The 18,141-nt window shown below is 40.5% G+C and overlaps 1 protein-coding gene across 4 annotated transcripts in view; it reads left to right on the forward strand.

Annotated features, from left to right (window-relative positions):
• ADGRL3 (adhesion G protein-coupled receptor L3) overlaps nt 1-18,141 on the forward strand; it is a 490,651-nt gene that overhangs the window by 159,449 nt on the left and 313,061 nt on the right. For all 4 annotated transcript variants that reach the window (XM_090139058.1, XM_090139055.1, XM_090139056.1 and 1 more), the window contains one exon: nt 17,535-17,784. In XM_090139058.1, coding sequence (XP_089995184.1) covers nt 17,730-17,784 — 55 coding nt within the window. In that variant the 5' untranslated portion in view covers nt 17,535-17,729. The remainder of the gene's footprint in view (nt 1-17,534; nt 17,785-18,141) is intronic.

An 18,141-nucleotide genomic window follows, 5' to 3' on the forward strand; every position in this document is an offset into this window, starting at 1 on the left:
AACAACAACAACAAAAAACAGAAAAACAATTCTTAAAAATAGCTTTTATTTTAAATTCACATTCTCTTGGTATACAGCAGTAAGGATGTTTAAAGATTTAGAACTAGCTAGAAAAGAGTGGAGGGAGGAGAGAAATATGTATTAAAAAAAAAAAAATTGCTTTCTTATTTATTTATTTTTAACCATTAGTATAGAAGAGATCTCGTTTTTGATGTGCTCTTGCTTGGCTGACTTTTGTCATGAATTCCTTGGGGGTGATGTCAGAAACTAGTCAGAACATTCACATCCAAGTTACCCGCTTGCTATTGCAACAAATCTGAAAGTTTTTATGACTGATTTTTCTCTTTCATTTCCTTAGATCATGAACAGCACAGAAAGTGCCAGCTCCCTCTCATCCCCTCTGTTAACAACGTAGTTAACAACATTGAACTTTCCACTTTGTAGAAATAATGTCTGATAAATGGTTCCAGGATAACCTGGTCACAAGGATTTTGTGAGCTCTTGGGGATTAGGGGCTGGGATTTAAACATCTGCTGCTTTGTGGGTTGGCTTCATCACCCTCTTGTGGCAATGAATTCTCTGGCTTAGGTGGGATGAGGGGAATTTCTTCGGGCCATTTTGATGTGCTGCTTTTTAATGTTACTGCATGACTCTTGATCCTGTTATATTTTAGCAAGGTGAGCAGCAGAGCCCGGGCTGCTTGAATCACTCTGTTCTAACAATGTTTCTTCAGCATTGCTTTGAAAGTGATGTGTGCCTTAAGCGATGTGCTTCCATCATACACAGAATATATGCACACAGAGTATCTGTAGTTGGCACTGCTTTGTCATGCCTGAATTACTGGTTTCCTTTGCGCCACTGGGAGTTGTACAAAATATTGGAGTTGTGCTGCTTTTCATAGAAGCAGTAAGGCTTCTTTCTCCCTAGCTTATAGCACACATCCCCTTTTGAGGCTGTAAAATTGCTTGTTAAATTAGTGCCAACTAGTAACTAAAGGGGTGGTGGAGATTTAGTAGGCAACTCTGTTTGTGGCCCTAAACAATGTGTTGGTTATATACTTACTTTTACAGTTTGAAAAGAAAGTATTTACCTGCTGGTGAGGAAATTAAAGCGCTAGGGAGAATAGGGGGAAGTAGGGGAAGCATGGGAGTAGAAACAGGGGAGAGAAAGTGGAAATGAATGGCTTCTGGCTGTGTTGTAACTATACTTTATGACCAAACTTTGTGTTCCCAAACGTTGGAAGTCCTTTAATATGTCAGTGAATAGGTCAGCATTATTACAGTTCAGAATCCAAAAGATTGCTTTATTCTACTTACGTGTGGGGAGGGAATAGTATTTGAATCATGAGACTTCAAGTACAGCTCATTAGTGCAGAGAGGGGATAAAATAAATTGGGGGAGCCATTAACAACAATGATTAAAATTTATCATAGTGGTACTATAATTGGTACCTCGGCTGAGGGAGAAGTGAAGTACTCCAAGCTAGTTGTATTAAGTGTTCATTTCTGAGAGGCTGACAAAGATTTATGGCTTCTTTTCTATAAGTCTCATTTAGTCTTTGTAGCACTACATCTTTTACTGATGCACATAAGAAACAGTTACTGTTAATGGCCGGACCATTTCTGTAAAGAATATGTTTAAAATTTGATTATTGTGGAGGAGAGAGGGGCAGGGAAATGTTATAGATCTTTTGCAAACGATTAATTGTTTTTAGAGGACTTTTGTTGCTGCTAGCTCATTACTTATGTTTTCTTTATTTGGTGAATGTGGCAACCAGGTTCTTGCCATGCTTTTTGGCTTGCTGTGCCACTTTATGGTCCCCTGATGGCTTCAAGATACTCAACTGTAGATGATGAGTCTTCTGCAAACCATTATTCCTCTTTGCTTATGCGCAAAGACTAGCCTAAGAGCCATGTTGTCAATTTAACAGCCTCTTTGTATATCAAATAATTCCTGAAGCGAAATCTGAAAGAAACATTGCAGCAGCTGAGTCTCCTCTCATGGATGGCTGCCCCCCTCCCCACCCCCAACAGCATCAGCCCTTATTTTAACTGTGGGACATCGGTGGAGATGACTGTTAGCAGCATGAGCGTGGACTGGAGAAGAGGAGAAGGGTGCTGGAGCCTCAGGGCCTCCTGCAGCACAGAAGACTGTCCTCACACCAGACCACCTCAGTGGCCACTACAGGGCCATTTTGGGGCTGTGGTCACCAGGGCTCACAGCAGGCTCTAGAGGCAGCTCTGTGAGAGGCATAGTGCTCTGGGGCCAAGGGATTGCTATGAGGTGTGAAAAGCAGTGGAGAGTTGTTCAGTGAGGCCTGAGGTTTGCTTTCAGCCCTGGGAACTCTGTCAGGGATGCCTGGGGGAGCTGTGGGGCATAGACCTTGTAGTGGTCAGCCCCAGGTAGGAGGCTGTAGGGCAGGCGTGTCACCTGGTGCTAGAAGGGCTGCACAGGGTAAGGCTGAATACTCCAAGATGGTGCTGCCATAATCAAGGGCTTTCCCTGTCCCTGATGAGGGAGGGGAGCAGTGCTGGCAGTGACAGCCATGGTTGCTGGGTAGCGCCTTCCTTGAGAAAGTAGCTCAGGAGGTGCACAGGACCCATGCAGCTGCTTTGTATCTTCACTGTTGACTTCAAAACACACCCCAACCTCTGACTTGTTGAAGAAATCCCTTTGGAGGCTGTTGATACCTTGTTGAAGGCTTTCCTCCTTACACAGCCCTCTGTGGAGATATGACCTGCTGTAGGAAAGCAGTGGTAAGTGAAGTAGCCCCTCACGTACCAGCCTTACTTTTTACTATTTAACTTTTGTTACTGCTATTTTAATTTAAACAACAATAATAAAAATCTTAGCTGTATGCAACTTGCATATATTTTTTTAGAAGCAGAAGTATGCTTTATCCGTCAGTACATGCTGCGACTGTGGTCTTTGAACTTGTAATCTCCGTAAACATCTCTTGACCTTCGTAGCTGTCTAGCTGGTATTTATTGTTTTAGCGATGTGTTTATCCCGGAGCTCTTTTCTAATCGTGCCCTGATTTTCACCCTGGAACAGGGGGGAGCAGCACAGAGGAGGTGAGGGACAGGAAGGTAAGGGCATCTCCATGTCTTTCACCTGGGTGGGAAGAAAGACCTAGATGTGCAAGCTCCCCGCCAAGTCTCTCTGGTGGTTGATGTGCTTTTCTCTCCATAGATGTATATTAAAAAAGCCCACGTGTTACTTTTACCCGTTTTTGTCTCCACAAAGTGATGTGTACAGTTTTGGTCATCTGTCTTTCCTGAATGGTGACACTGAGTTAAGGCGTATCAGTTTTTGACCTAACTTATTCTCTATTTAACAGTAAAAACATGTTCTGGAGAGATCTGGGAATAAATTTTTGCAGAGATATGTAAATATCCATTAGCAAGTAACACAATAGTTAACCATAATTCAGCAGGCTGCACCCTAATTACTGCTGTTTGAAGACCTACTGATGCCTTTATTTAAACATTAAGCTGTATTGTGCATTTGCTTTGTCCACACTCTTACAGTCTCAGCATTTGTCAGTCAGCTGTAGTGTGTCATGAACCAGTCCAAGCAGCTATTGTAAGCTATCTGAGATTGTCGTAAATAAGTGTTCAACCTGATAAATCTGTAGCTGAATTGTAAAAAAATAAATGTTAAAAACCCCATAACATTTTTGCATTAACATTGTGTAGGGCATTCTGACAAATGTATAAAGTAGAACATACGGCCAAGGATTTTGTAATTATCTAACTGTAACTTCAGTTTTTTAGGAAGTATTAATTAGAGGTTTCAGTGTCTTGTTTTCCATTTTGTAAAGTGATAGAGATATTTCAGACTGCGAAGCAAATAATGTAGAAGTATACCTCTACAGAATCAATAGGTTCATATCACTGTTCTTTGGTTAGCGGCTTACCAGTATTGGCCCTGAACAGTATTGATTTGTTTTTTACACTATCACTACAAAATAGCTTTGCTTTGTATCACAGAGATAAAAGTTGCATGTTTCCAGTTTGCAGTGATTTTCATACAGACTCCCCTTGGAATTGTCAGTCTCATGGATGGTATTATTGGTTTTGTGAAGATGAGCTCTCACTTTGTTGGTTATCCTTGCAATCATTTCACTTCTGCCTCTGATAAGCACACTGCAGTGTTTCTGGTATTCCTATTTCAGGTGTTATTTGGTTAAGACAGAGGGACATGTTTTAACAGTTGGAGCTTGCTGCGTTTCACAGGAATGTCTCCAATTTAATTTACAGCAGTGAGATATACAGATGTTGAAGGGCTGTAGGGAAGGCTTAGTCCTTGTACAATCTTGGAGCATGGACTGCAGGTATTTCCTGAAAGTATGTGTGTGACGAGGGCTTCATTAGGTAAGGTGAATCAGCCTGTTTCACATTCTCACTTAAACTGAATAAAATCCTGCTGCTGACTGAAATATTAGTATTTGGAAACAAATCAAAAGTGCTGGCTGTTTTTGCAAGCAGAGGTAAGTAGTGCTGTGGGGAGCAAGGGAGTCTTATGGATCAAAAGTACTATGCCAACTAATCCAGGATTCACCCTTCTTTCTTTTCTCCTTCTTTTTCTTTTTTTTCTTTTTCTTTTTTTTTTTTTCTGATGAACAACCCTGAGCTACAGGTTTTAATTTCAGTTATTTCTGATGGGTGCTTCGTGCACAGATCTTTACTGTTCACTTGGGCGATGCTGCTGTGCATGATGGAGGAATAATCTAACACTGTCTCTCTCCAGTACCGATCTTTTGTAGATGAGAACAGCCAGAACCAAATTAGATGAGAGAGAGATCAGTGTAAGAAAACACAAGTTTCACACTGTGCTTCTTTGAAAGTTAAGTATTAATGCATGGATGTCCAACCTTTTGGCTTCCCTCAGTTGCTCTGAGTGAAGAGGAATTGTCTGTGGCTGCATCTACAGAGGTTGTTCCAGAAGTAATGCTTCCTAATTATTTCCGTGGGAACTACAACAGGTACAGAGAGTGCAGTAATACTATTTAATAGAGCAAACTCTCAGCTACAAAACACTCTTTTTCAGTGCGTGACTGTGTTGACCATTAGTGCATTTTTGCCAGCAGTGAACAAGAAGCCTGCATGTCGTAGCAATCTGCAGTTTAACAGGGAGAAAATTTCATGAGGTTTCCTCACATGATTGTTGTAAAAGGCATTTTGTTGCCAACTGCTGATGTGGGACTGGCATCTTAGCATAGGTTTGTCATGGATGAAGATTCAACCTCTGTCTTCAGTGCAGTTCTCTTTGTCAGACATTGTTTTCTTTTAGGTATTCCTTTTTTTTTTTTTTTTTTTTTTTTTTAATGATATGTTAGGATCACAGAAGATCTTTTCTTTCAGTTTAGATGTATCTTTGGGGTCTTTTTCCTTTGGAAGTTAAGCTTATGTAAATATAAGGTAAGCAGTGGATGAAAGGATCTTAATGTTAGATTTTTTGCCATGAGTTGGCTCTGTTACATCTGATAGATTTCTCATCACAGGCGATCTGTGTTCTTGCTTGCTCAGATCTGCACTGGTGCCAAGTGCTAAACAATGACACTATATATCTTTCTGCACAATTTGCCAATTTTGGTTACTTTTGAAGCCTGGTGTTCCTGCTTTGCCCTTGTGAATCTCCCTTATAGGGAGAACAAAATGAACAAAGGAGTGATTGCTTTAGCAAAATGTTTAGAGCTGATTTTATTATTTTTTTGTCAGTTTTCCCTTTGTTTTTATAAACTAGAGTACTTACTCCTCTTACAGTAAAATAAGTCAAAGTAAGGATGTAGTAAAAAGTAGTTGTTTGTTGTTTATTGTGAATGGCTTTTTGGATAATTGAATGAAATACTTTATTGCAGTTCCTCTTCCAGCCATGACCTTAAATAACAGTTTTTACTTGCTGCTTTCTCTGCTTAGGGTGACATTTTCAAAGGCCCTCTCTTGGTTGTGATGCTTCCTGCAGAAATCAGTGTGATTTTCCTGGTAACCCCAGATGCTCTAGTATCAGAGCAGTGCAAGGAATCAGAAATGTGGGCTTCTTTGCATGGGGAGCATTTCAAGAAGCACCAGAATTATCCTCCCCCAGCCACCAACCCATCTTGCTTACCAAATATAGCTATATAGCTATGCTTTGTTCTTACAGAGTCCCTTACAAAATATTGCAAGAGACAGACACATACATGAGATAAATTGTTTCCCTTATAGTTGCTATAGATATTTAATTTCCTCGTTGGAATCAAATGTGATATCTACAATTAAATGTTTCTCCCGGATGACTGGGACATGTTATTTTTTCTGGGCAGAAACACTACATTAAGAGTAAAATCAGAATTGGACTTTCTTAGTTCTAATTCAATAAATAAAGGCATTAGTGTAAATTGTACAACTGTTATATTTAGAGTATCTGGAAATGTTACTGTTTACTGTTTTCTTGGAAATAACAGAAACTGTGTAATTAACTTCATTGCAGAGTCCCAGTGGCGCTGCCATTTCATTTCAGTCTGATTGTATCTGATGGTGTTTGATTCTGCTAAATGCCTTGGAGTTACCAACTTAAATTTTTGTGATTTTTTTTAAGTTCAACATATATTTAAACACAAAGAATGGTGTAGAAGATCCTTGCCTCAGTTTGGTGACCTGCAAATAAGGCTAATGTTGTTGAATACAATCGCTCCAGTTCTACAATAATTCATCTAAAAGATTAATTTCAGTACCTGGATTTCAGGGGCAGTCAAGTTGGAATTGGCTGGGGAAAAAGGCAAGGAGAGAGTTGCAGTTAAAAATCTTCCTCTAAAAACTAAGAGCACGAATGATAAAAGGTTAAGGAAATATACTATGTGGATCACATGGTAGGTTTTACAGCTCTGTTCGTATGCGTAGTGCTGTAAATCTAAGTATTGTAGAACAAAAGTATACTAAGTATACTAGTGAGTTTCTTGTTGTTGTTTTTTTTTTTTTTAATCTTATATTACATCACTTTCTGAAAAACAAAAACCAATTAAAAAAAACAAAAACAAAACAAAAAATCACGACCACCACAAAGCAAAAACAACAACAAAAGGTGAGACTGGAACCCAACCTTCTGCAGTCAGAACCACCTTCAGTTCTCCCTTGAATCTCTTAGAGGCTGATACTCTTTAATAGGCCATTAAGAAATATGTTTCATTTGAGGTTTATTGGGGCAGGCAGATTTTCAGATCGACCAATTTCCCAACAGGTGTATTTTCTCTTTTTGGTCAGTTCCTACTGATCTTCAGCTATGAGGCATGAAAATAGGGCAAATGTCTCACATTCCTTACACATTCCTTATTGCTGCCTGGGACAGTTCTCCTCTGAAAAAGCACGTTCGTCCTGATTGTCCTAGCAGTTAATTTCTGCAAGAAAGCACTCAAGGAATTAATTAATTTTAGCCTTTCACCCACCCAAACGTTTAATTGTTTGGACACTTTATAATAGCCTTTAAAAAGGATGTCTGCATGCTGGAGGTACTTTCTTGCAAAGGAAAAGAAACTGAGTTACCTCTAAAAGTACCTTTTGTGGGAATGGGGTGGCCGCCCCTTCGGCAGCAGGACTGGCTGCCACATGCGTCCTCGTAACTGCAAGGCGCGATGCGAGAGCCGAGACTTCAGCTGGAAGTTTCTGGTGAAGTTCCAACCATGTTTAAAAGTTCTGTTTAGTTAAGATCCCTCTTGTAATTTCAGCTGGAAATATATGGCCTTTGTTTTACTTCAAAAGGGGAAAGAGAAGTGTATGTGATCCATATTATATAAATACTTCATCCATTGAGAGTTCCTGGTATAAAATGTTTCCTTTGTAGTACCAAGAGAAACTTGGGCTTTCAGCTGTAGCACAGTGGCCCCTTGTGACTGTAAATCACTGTCATCATAGGACGATTGGTGATGCTCCCCTTTACAAAGGGGCCATAGAAGGTGCAGTCTGTGAGTCTGGGGTGGGAACTGGACCGCTGGCTTAGGGTGTCACTGGAGGACATTTGCACACAGCTGAGCCCTTGCTCTTTCATCAGATGAGGTTAGCAACATTTGGTTCAGCGTTGACAATAAATATTTGAATCAGAGATATGTTTGGGTTTGGTTGCTGTCATTGGGAAGAGCTATTTCTTCGGAAAATAAATAAGTGATAAATATTTACCACGTGTTATCCAGGTCTGCTTGAAATAGTCTGCTTAGCTTGGCTTCAGAGTTATGGAACGGCACGTGGCAACCACAGCCTTTACCTCTGCGCCTCTGTTTTCTGTTAAATTGGTAGTGTGATATGTTTCTCCCTCCCTTTGTTGATTGGATAATGCAAGGGAGGAAAGGGGAAGGGAGACAAAAGCTCTGTTTTGCTGTGAGAATGCCCAGGATCTTTCAAAACTAGACTATGGGTTAGATGGTGACCTCTGTTAGCAAAATACAAATAATAATTAAAAAGTGTCTGCACATCAAATGAGTACAATGATTGAACCTTTTTCTTTTCTTTCTTTTTTTTTTAAAGATCAAAGGGGCTGGACTGTTGCTTAATGTGTAACAGAAGTCATTAACATGGTAAAATGTCTTTGTTATTACTACACAAATTTTTGCTGTAGGGAACTGTAGATGATAGTCCTGATATTTGGCCTATTTGTCCTTCCGTTATTCCTTGTATGTAGCTCACTGGAAAATATCACATCTAGAAATGTAGATGCAACACTTATTCTGCTGCACGCATCTCTTTCCCTTAGTGTTTCTGACACAGAGCTTTTCTGCCTTACCGCCTTGCTCCCCATCGGTCTAAGGGCTGCCTTTGCCTTGTGTGTCTGTCCTTCTCTACTGCAGCGAGTGCTGTTTGTTTTTCTCCTAGCAACCAGACTGCTCTATTGTCTTGGGGTCTAAGAAGAGAGTTTCATTTTATTATTTTTTCCAACACGAGGTATAAATGCTTAAGGTTGATCACCTGTTTCGAGTATTGTTTCTCCCTTACTAATGTTTTTGAGAGTGCCCTCCCCCACCTGAAACAAAGAAAGAAGTAAAATCTAGCTGAGGCTTCTTCTATGTGGTAAGGTCAGGAGATTTTGTAGATCTTACTCCTATCCAGGCTGTTCCTTAATTTGCATCATTTACTTGAATAATACAACCCTCCTAATATTTTCCAAGCCACTTACACTTAAGTAATCACTTACCTTCAACATAAAGCTCATTGATTTTATTTCTCATTGAAAACATCAGTAGTAGCAAATATGATCCTATTGGCTTACAGTCTATTAGAAATAAAATTATATTAAATGTCTTGTGGGGTGTGAAGAGGTTAAGTCAAGGAGAGTCGTCCAAGAAAGTCATCCCGGTGTAAAACATAAATCTGTTTTATATTTAAACTACGTGTCACCCACCAGCCAAAAATAGCAATGATCATTAAAACCCAATTTGCTGCTAAACATTAATAGACATTTATTACATCATAACAGATCTGAAAGACAATTAGACTTAACTTTTTCCTAGATAACTTTCTCCTAAAAAAAATGTGTTATTCATCTGGCTTTTGCCATTAATTCGTCAGTGATTTTTCCTTTAATTTGATAAGGTGCACATGCACACAATTCTGCGTATAGGTGATCTCATTGTTGCTCTGATTCCTTCAACAACAGTATAATTTTAAATGGGAAAAGCAATTAACCTTGGTTATACCACCTGTTAATTTCCTAATCAGCACAAAAGTGAAGAAAATTACATCTTTGTGCAAAACAGGAAATATCTGTTACCATCCATTTGAGAAAGGAATAGTAAGCCAGAGCAGAGCATGAAGGCACAGTAAATGTGCATTACGTGTAGGAGATAGATCACAGCTTTGGTGCTGTTTTCAGAGCAACTGCTCAGGCAAGTGCTACTCTTCCCATTTGGTTACTGAATGGAGTTGTACAATGCAAGTAATAACCAGAGCCAGGGTTAGTCACAGTAAATGCAGCACTGCCAGAAGTTCTGCTTCCTGTGACAAATGCAGTTTTAACCATGATATTTTGGTTCATGTCCTTCTGGCTTGGCTGGCCCTTGCTGCTGTGGGCCCTATGCACTAAGCCATTGCAGGTGCCGGGCTGCCTGTTGCAGCTCTGCTTTGCTCAATTCTCTGTAGTTGTTAGTGCCTTTACTTTGCTGTTTAACCTTCATGCCCCAGAAAAGAGTTAGGGGTCCAGCTGGATTGTGAAGGAGACCACCAGGAGATAGACACAAGGCTCTTTCGCCCTTTTCCTTTTTTGTCCTGCAAAAAAAGTTCAGCTGCTCTCATTTCAAGCAAGAAGCTGTCTTTAGTATTTGCCACTTTCTTTGCCCCATCCCTGGAGGCATTCAAGACCAGGCTGGATGTGGCTCTGGGCAGCCTGGTCTAGTGGTTGGTGACCCTGCACATAGCAGGGGGGTTGAAAGTAGATGATCATTGTGGTCCTTTTCAGTCCAGACCATTTTATGATATGTGTACACCGTCCTGTAGATCCTAGCTGATGTAGGTACCCACCCACGCCCCCAGCCTTTGTGTTGGTTCCTTATGAGCTCTGGAAAATGAGAAATGGCCCCTACTTGCCCATCCTTCTTGTGATATAAAAACCCACTCCAAAATCCCTGTCATCTTGGAGTTTCAGAGCTGTGGTGGCGAGTGGCACCTTTTTTCTTTCCTTATAGTTGCAACTGCTGTGTAGTTTTGGTCAGTGCAAGTTAGGGAGATCCCTTGTCCTCAGTAAGAGGATAAGAGAAAGTTAGAGGTAAGATGATGGAGGTAGAAAAGGAGTATATGCAACAGAGCAGATAAAAGGATATTGAAAATTATTTTAAAGGTTACATCCAGGGGCACTGGGATGTATACTTTCTCTGGCCTCAATATAGCACTTCACTTAAAGATGCATTATTTAAACTCTAATGTAGTCTTCTCTAATTCCTTTTGGCTAATTTATTCTTGGGAGGCTATCAATTTCTCAGCTTAAGCAAGACAGCAAGACTTTATGCAGAATCTGTGCCATCACAATTCTATTGTTGATAAGATGCTTGAATAAAGAGGGCCAGTATGTATGGGAGGGGTGTTGCCTCAAAAAAAGAGCTCTGATGATGGTAACAAATGGAAGATAAAGTTGCACCAGGAGGCAAGCTTGTCTGTTTGCAGTGCATGCCCAACGCATATTTTATTTGTCACATAAGAATTGCCAGAAGTTCTGTGATATACAAATAAGCATTGAGAGTGTTGTCTTATCAGAGCTTTCAACGTCATGAATCATTCATATAAGAAAAAAAAAAGAGATTTGATTAAAAGTTGTATGAATTTTAAATTCAACAATTATGTTGAGCTGTGTTCTTCTATGTCTGGTTTACTGAGCCTCTCAGTTACATTTGAGTCCTCTTTTTCAGCTTTTCTCTATAAGGAGGAACTTACTTGAAAAGAGCTGAAACTTTGATTGTTCCAAGGAGTTTTCGCATACAGTCATGCAGTGTGTATGGCAACTGAGTCATGGCCTAAACCACTGATTGAGCACCTGGGGAAAGGATCCTGGGAGCACAGGTGAAGGGAATTCAGCTGTGTGACTGGAAGGGGTGCAGCCTGGCTGCACCTCTCTTAGACCTCATTTAAAGGCTGACTGCCACGGGGGAAAGATCTCTGGTTGGAGATCCCTCCCTTGTGGAGTCTTTCCTGTGAGCCTAGATCTTTGGAGACAGGTGAGCACCTTTCCTTTTCCTTTGTAATACAGTTTCATTTGTGCTAGTCCGTTTGCTGTTACACTCCTGTATTGTCCTTCCACTGTGTTAGTCTTCCCAATCTGTAACTTTTGGCACTCTGTAGGGAGTGCTTGGCTGTGCATTGCTTCCTCTCTCAAAAGATGTACTACAACCTTGTAGGATTAAGATGGCAAATTATGTAGGTACGATACATTGTTGAGGAGGATCTGAATTCCCCCCTCCTTTCTGTAGAAAAAAGGAAACATTTTGGGGTCATACTGGTAATAACAATGGTATACAGTAATGTAATTGAGTTGTTTCAGGTGGTCATAAGCTGATGATACTGGGCAGCCTGTGCTAAAAACTGCATAGTTGTTCTCAAAGCTGATATGTTTTTTGTTCCTTGCTGATGGAGTTGTGGATGGGCTGATGTACTTCTTGCGAGCCGTGAGCTGCTGTTGCAGGCAGTGCTTAACCAGGGAGAGTTATAAAGCTTTTTCTTAGCAGTTTTTGGAATACCTGCTTGTCTGGGGGCAGTAAAGCAATACAAATACTTGCATGTTTTACCACCTGCTCAAATGATGCTCTATACCCTCTAAAATTTTGCAAGTGATGTTGTGTATTTGCAAACGTGGGGATGCTGTGACTATTGTACCTTCCTCTCCTAAGTCTTCAATGAAGAATGTTGCAGAGGATAACCAGCAGGCACATAGGGAAAGTACTCTGCAGTTGTGCAATTTGGATGTACAATTCAGTACAATTTTCTAAGCTTCATGTTTCCAAGAGACTTATTTTTTCTCTCTATCCCTTCCCCTGTATCTTTTTAGTGGATTGTCACAGGACAGGTGAGAAGCTTCACTTTTAGTGAAAGTGATTACCATTTTCTTCTGAAACTACTTTGGTGCTGAATTGAGTGGGAAAACTAACAAGCAGCTGATAGCTGAAAATCCCCCTTTGACCTTTGGAAGAGAACAAATGCCTCCATTTCATCCACATGTGAGGGGAATAAAGAGACAACACACCACTACTAGATCTAGCTAGTCTGTATTTGAGTGTGCTCTCACCAAAGGCTAGATTAATCTGAAATTTGTTAACTCACTTAATGCTTGAGTTATTTTGCAGTGCGTCCCATAGTACTTTTAAAGAGTCCTCTGTGACTTTGAATTATAGCCTCAACAGGTGGTCAACGAGGCTGGGTATGAGCTGGGGGCAGTTCTTCTTGGGGCGTGTGAGTAGTGCTGCAGTGATATTTGAGAATCTAGAATGAATGGGAACTGTTAGTACATGTTGGTGCTATTCTTGCTTTTAAGGTTTTTAAAGTAACTTTTCAAAGTGCTACATAAGGTATAACAGAGGTGTAAAGGGCAGAATGCCTTTAGGTTTTCTTTCTCCTGGCTTTTTTTTTTTTTTTTTTCCCCTTCTTTGGCCAAATACAAATGCATGGAGGTTTACAGACAATTCGGAGTGGCTAGGAATCAAAGAATCTTAGAATGGCCTGGGTTGAAAAGGACCACAATGATCATCTAGTTTAAATCCCCAGCTATGTGCAGGGTCTCCAACCACTGGATCAGGCTGTCTAGAGAAGGAGGAGGAGCACAAGTTCTCGTGGTTCCATTGAAATGCCACAACGCAGCCTTCTGCTGCCCTGCTTCCAAGGCTTTGTACCATCACCAGTGCTTGTATAATCATTACCTCATAGGCTGTGTTGCTGTCACTGCAGAGTGACCGTGGAGCCATGTGCTGAGTTGAGAGAAGGGTTGAAAATTGTATGAAAATGGAAAGAGATGGGCAGATGCAAAAAATAAAAATAAAAAATTGAGAGGTGCTTTCTGATAACTCATGGCTAAATGTGTTAAAGCAATTCTTTAGTTCAGCCATTCATAATGGGAACAGCAATGCAGGACATTCTTTCACTTGTTTGTTGGTTTTTTTTTTTACACTTAAATTCCATTTAATGTATTCACTTTTGAAGAGATTGCATATTTTCATTCTGAAAATGATTTCTCATACAAATTGCTGTGCAAGTAGTAGATGCTGAAATGGGAGAATTGCATCTTTGGTTCCAATTTGGCCTGTTGGCTTCAAAGAGTTTATTACTTCCAAGCTTTTGTTCTTGTGGTTTTAATCAATATTTGTTTGAAACATCATACTTATTTTTTACGTAGTAAGCAACTTATGCTAAAGAAGGAGATAAGCGTAGGAATCTTTTCTATTAAGGAATGTAAAGTAATCCTTGTATTGCTGACTTGTAATTTCAAGTTAGTTTTACTATACGCATTTTCAGTGGAGGGGAGAAAATAGTGGAGAAGCATAACCAGGCAAGAAAAGCAGGATGTTTCTGCATGGCATTTGCTACTAAATGTCATTGGAAACACTTGTGCCAGTCCAATATTCACACCATGGTGGTAGAGAAAATGCCAGGTGTCAGAGGAGGGCAGGCAAGCTTTGCCTGGTGAGAAGGGGAGCATCCTGCTTGGTATGGGTGCAAATGATCACGTTCGGTTGAAGGCAGTAATGAGGTGGACTTGTGACAGGTTTGACTTGTGCCACTCTAAATTCTACTTTAACTTCATGCTGTTTGTTCACACAGGAGATGAACTGGTTTCCTTATCTTTTTCACCCTGTCTGCACGCCATCAGGAGATGGGCTCAGAAAATGCTCCCTGTGCTGCTTCACATCAACTGTTAAAGCAGAGACTTTTGAGTAGATGTTGGGTTAGTGTATACATAATATCCTTTCAGGAAGGCATGCCTTCATAAATACCTCATTGCACATCTACACCACAAGGCTGCAGTTTCCTTTGGCTCTCTCCTATCTTGTCAGTACCACTTTGAGTTGGATTTTAAGAACTGCCAGCATGTAGATCAGGTTTGGGTGATGCTTGGCAGCAGTCCAGGCCATGAGGCTATCAGGGGCAGCCCTATGGGCAGGAAGGTCACCGAGCAGAGGAACTTCCTTGTAAATTAATGCATGCCATGTCATCTTCATCATTCAAATCCAAACCCTTTAGGCCAAGTGTAACCCTTAACTTTCTCGCTGTGATAGTATAGCCCTTTTTTGCATCAATAAATGTAACAGCACTCAACAGTTCACAGCTGTATGCTCTAGTTTCTCTCTTTGGCTGTACTTTTACCTGGAGGTAATCCAAAGATGAAGTGAATTTTGTTTTGCAGGCCTCTTCCTGCATCTCATAAACACTGCTTGAGAGGGTTGTGTGACCATTAAGAAAAGGATTGCTCCACTCATTTCTTATCTCGCTGTTCTGCAGGCGTCCAGCTCACAGACACAGTATGATTATTTGATCATACCAACGAAGTACGAAACGAGCCAGAGCTGTGTAGCACTATGCGTTTGGTTTGTGTAGCAGTATTCTATGTTATTAAACAACTTCAGCACTTCTCCATGCACGCTGAGGGTTCATTAGGCTCCACATCATGCAAGAATCTGAAGAGTTTGAAGAAGTCTCTGCAGGAGCAGACTTAAGGGCAAGGCTGTGCCCACCACTGATGCGTGAATCGGTTTGCTTCTTGAATCTCAGCCCATGAGGCCACAGGAAAAAAAATAACCCTATCGTGTAGGGGAATACAGGCAGACAGAAGTATTTGAAAGGCTACAGTGTAAATATTTATTGACAATTATCCTTTCTCTGGAATAGGTGTCATAAATCATTTGTGACTTCTTGAGTTTACACCCAAAAAGTTTTTAGTGCACTCTTTCTGACAGGTTTAGATTCTCCAGAACTTGAATCAGCTTAAACAAATAAAAATTAGAAAACAAACCCTATTCCTTCCCTCCCTGACTGAACTTTTTCCCTTCGTGGCAGTGTACCTGATTGCTTCCTCCATTTTTGTGTATACTTTTTCAATTTTTGTAGCACAAAAAGCTTCTTCCTTTTATAAACTCTTTATGATACTGTAGAAAAGACACATGTGAAGGCCAGCAGGGTAGTTTGTTGTGTACTGGTAGCTTTCTAAAATTCGAATGGGAAACTTGATCAGTATTTCAAAAATATAATTTAAAATACTTGTGAGTCTTTTGGAAAGCAGGATTTAAATGTTATTAGTGGCTAGCATCCTAGCTTGAGCCATGATTTAATTTCTTGCTTGCATGTAAAGAAGCCATTTGCCTTCCTCTTGCCCTTGGGCTTGTTAATCACCACAGTTAGAGCCGAGAAAAAGCTTCAGACCCTAAATGCTATATTTAAGCGAACAAATTGCAGGGGTAGACTGGTGAGAGAGAAGAGTGAGAGAACAAAATCTTGGCAGAGCAAGCAGATATACTTATCAGAAAAAAATGCAGCTTCCTTATAGACTTTGGTTCTGAACAATGTGAGATTTGATTTAGTTGATCAGCAAAGAGAGGAGGCCAAACAAAGGCCACTTTGTGATGCCTGAATTTCAGAAATATATCCACATCACAATGGCATGCAGTGCAGTTTTTCATATGTTTTTTTGGCTCAAACTGGGTTTTGGGTAGGAACACAAGTTGGCAAAAACAGCTTCTTTGCTCAGAGAAGAATAACTTCTGTTGATCAGAGATTTTTTGGAGAGATTTTTAATTAGACCAGTGCTGTGAAGGCTGCAGAGCCAAGGGAGTTCAAAACAGATATGCAAAGTACTTTACAGTTCCTCGTATTTTATCATCATTTCAAAGTCAGCAGGGAGCTAAGTCTCAAACTGATGCTATGGCTTAACTCTGTATAGTTGTTGTTTTATTCCTGCCAAGCTTGAGTCACTGTGGCCACCTAGCCCCTTCATGAGAGATTAAAATGATGGGAAGATGGAATTATTTCTGCAATTATATGAGCGAATATTTCTATTCGAGCATGGACTTCAGTTTCCCTGTGTTTCCCTGTAAGAGTGTGGGATGGATAGACCATTATTATTAATTCCACAACGAATAGCTGCGGAGCTCGTGTAGACATAAGTGACTGAGTCTCTGGCAGTCACCACAGGTGGGAACTACGTGGTAAGGGGGACTTTAGTCTCTGCTTGGGTTCAAAGCCTGGTCCAAATTTGATGCTAAGAGCATTACCGAGTACTGAAATGCGCTGCCCGGGGAAGTGATAGATTCACCATCCCTGGAGGTATTTAAGATACACATGGACGTGACATCTGGGGACATGGTTTAGTGATGGGACTTGATAGGTCATCTTGGTGGTTAGAATTGATTACCTTGATGGTCTGTTTCAACCTTGGTGATTCTGTGGTTGCATGATTGGAAGCACTGTACTTGCCACGCTTTCTTGCAGATATGGCCTAGACCAAACAGTGAACTTACACCTGCAGTTTGTTGATTTGTCATCACACTAGCCAGTATGCTTTTCGGGAGCTAACTTCTACTAACAGGCCCTTAACCTGGGGGTTTGGGGTGGAAAGGAGATATCTGGAATAGAAATTTATTTCTGTGCAAGAGATCAGGCACAGAGCCTAGGCACTGGTTAAATCCATTTCAGCAACGGAATTTCTGTCATCTTCTGATGTATAAATACCCAAATGTTTCCAAGGGAGTTACAGGCTGTTTTAGAACTCCTGTGTATGTAGATTTTAGAGCAAAGCATATGGACTTGCTTTTTCCAGTCACCTTTCAAGTCTGTGGACTCCCTGGGCCCATGGGCATTGTATTCAAGACTTCTATCTTAATCCCTGTTTTGAGAGAGGAAGTGGAGCATTAGTGATGCACAAACTGACTCTGCATGGAGACAAGTTTTAATTCCTGTTGTACATAAAAAACATCTGAAGGGCCGGGGGGTAGATATGTTTGCCTTTGCAGCTGTTGGCAGCAGAGAAATGCAGCAAGACTTGATTGAAAACACCTATCTTAGTGTTTTACTAACTGAATTTTTTTTCCTTTCTTGTTTCTAGGTCACAGATTCTGGATACTGGCTGTGGGATTTTTTTTATTATTATTTTTATTATTTTTGATTGGCTTTTTCTCCCTTCTTGGATGTGAGTTGAAGGCCAATAACTGAAGTGTTGAAAACCAGTGCAGAAGGACACTCACCTTGTTTTGTTTGAACCCTTGTTTGCTGGGATACTTTCAAGCCCTCCTTCACAGTCATGTGGTCATCACAGCTGCTGTTCTTCACAATGCTCTTAACACCGTTAGCCCATGGTGAGTGAGGGATGGGGGGAATGTGACTGTGGGAAGGGAAAGAGAATGGAAAATTGCCAAGACATTGCCTCTTCTACCTCATGTTTGTGGTTTTTTTTCCAGGGTCTTGATTTCTTTCCCCATTTCCCACTCATGTCTTTGAATTTTTGTGCTAGTGTGTGACTAATTAAGTCATGAAACAAAGAACTTTGGTCACATAAATATTTCTCTTACAAAGTTTAGTTACCGTGTTAAGGCTGACTTTCATCCTAATGCCCGAGCCTACTCTGGCTGTATATCACTGGGATTGTCTCTCCTGGCCTCTGTGAAAATGACTTCTTTTGTGAATGCTATTCAATAGAATTTTGTGTATCCCTC

Source organism: Phasianus colchicus, chromosome 4, assembly GCF_987193195.1.
Source record: "Phasianus colchicus chromosome 4, bPhaCol1.hap1.1, whole genome shotgun sequence".
NCBI classification, from domain to species: Eukaryota; Metazoa; Chordata; class Aves; order Galliformes; family Phasianidae; genus Phasianus; species Phasianus colchicus.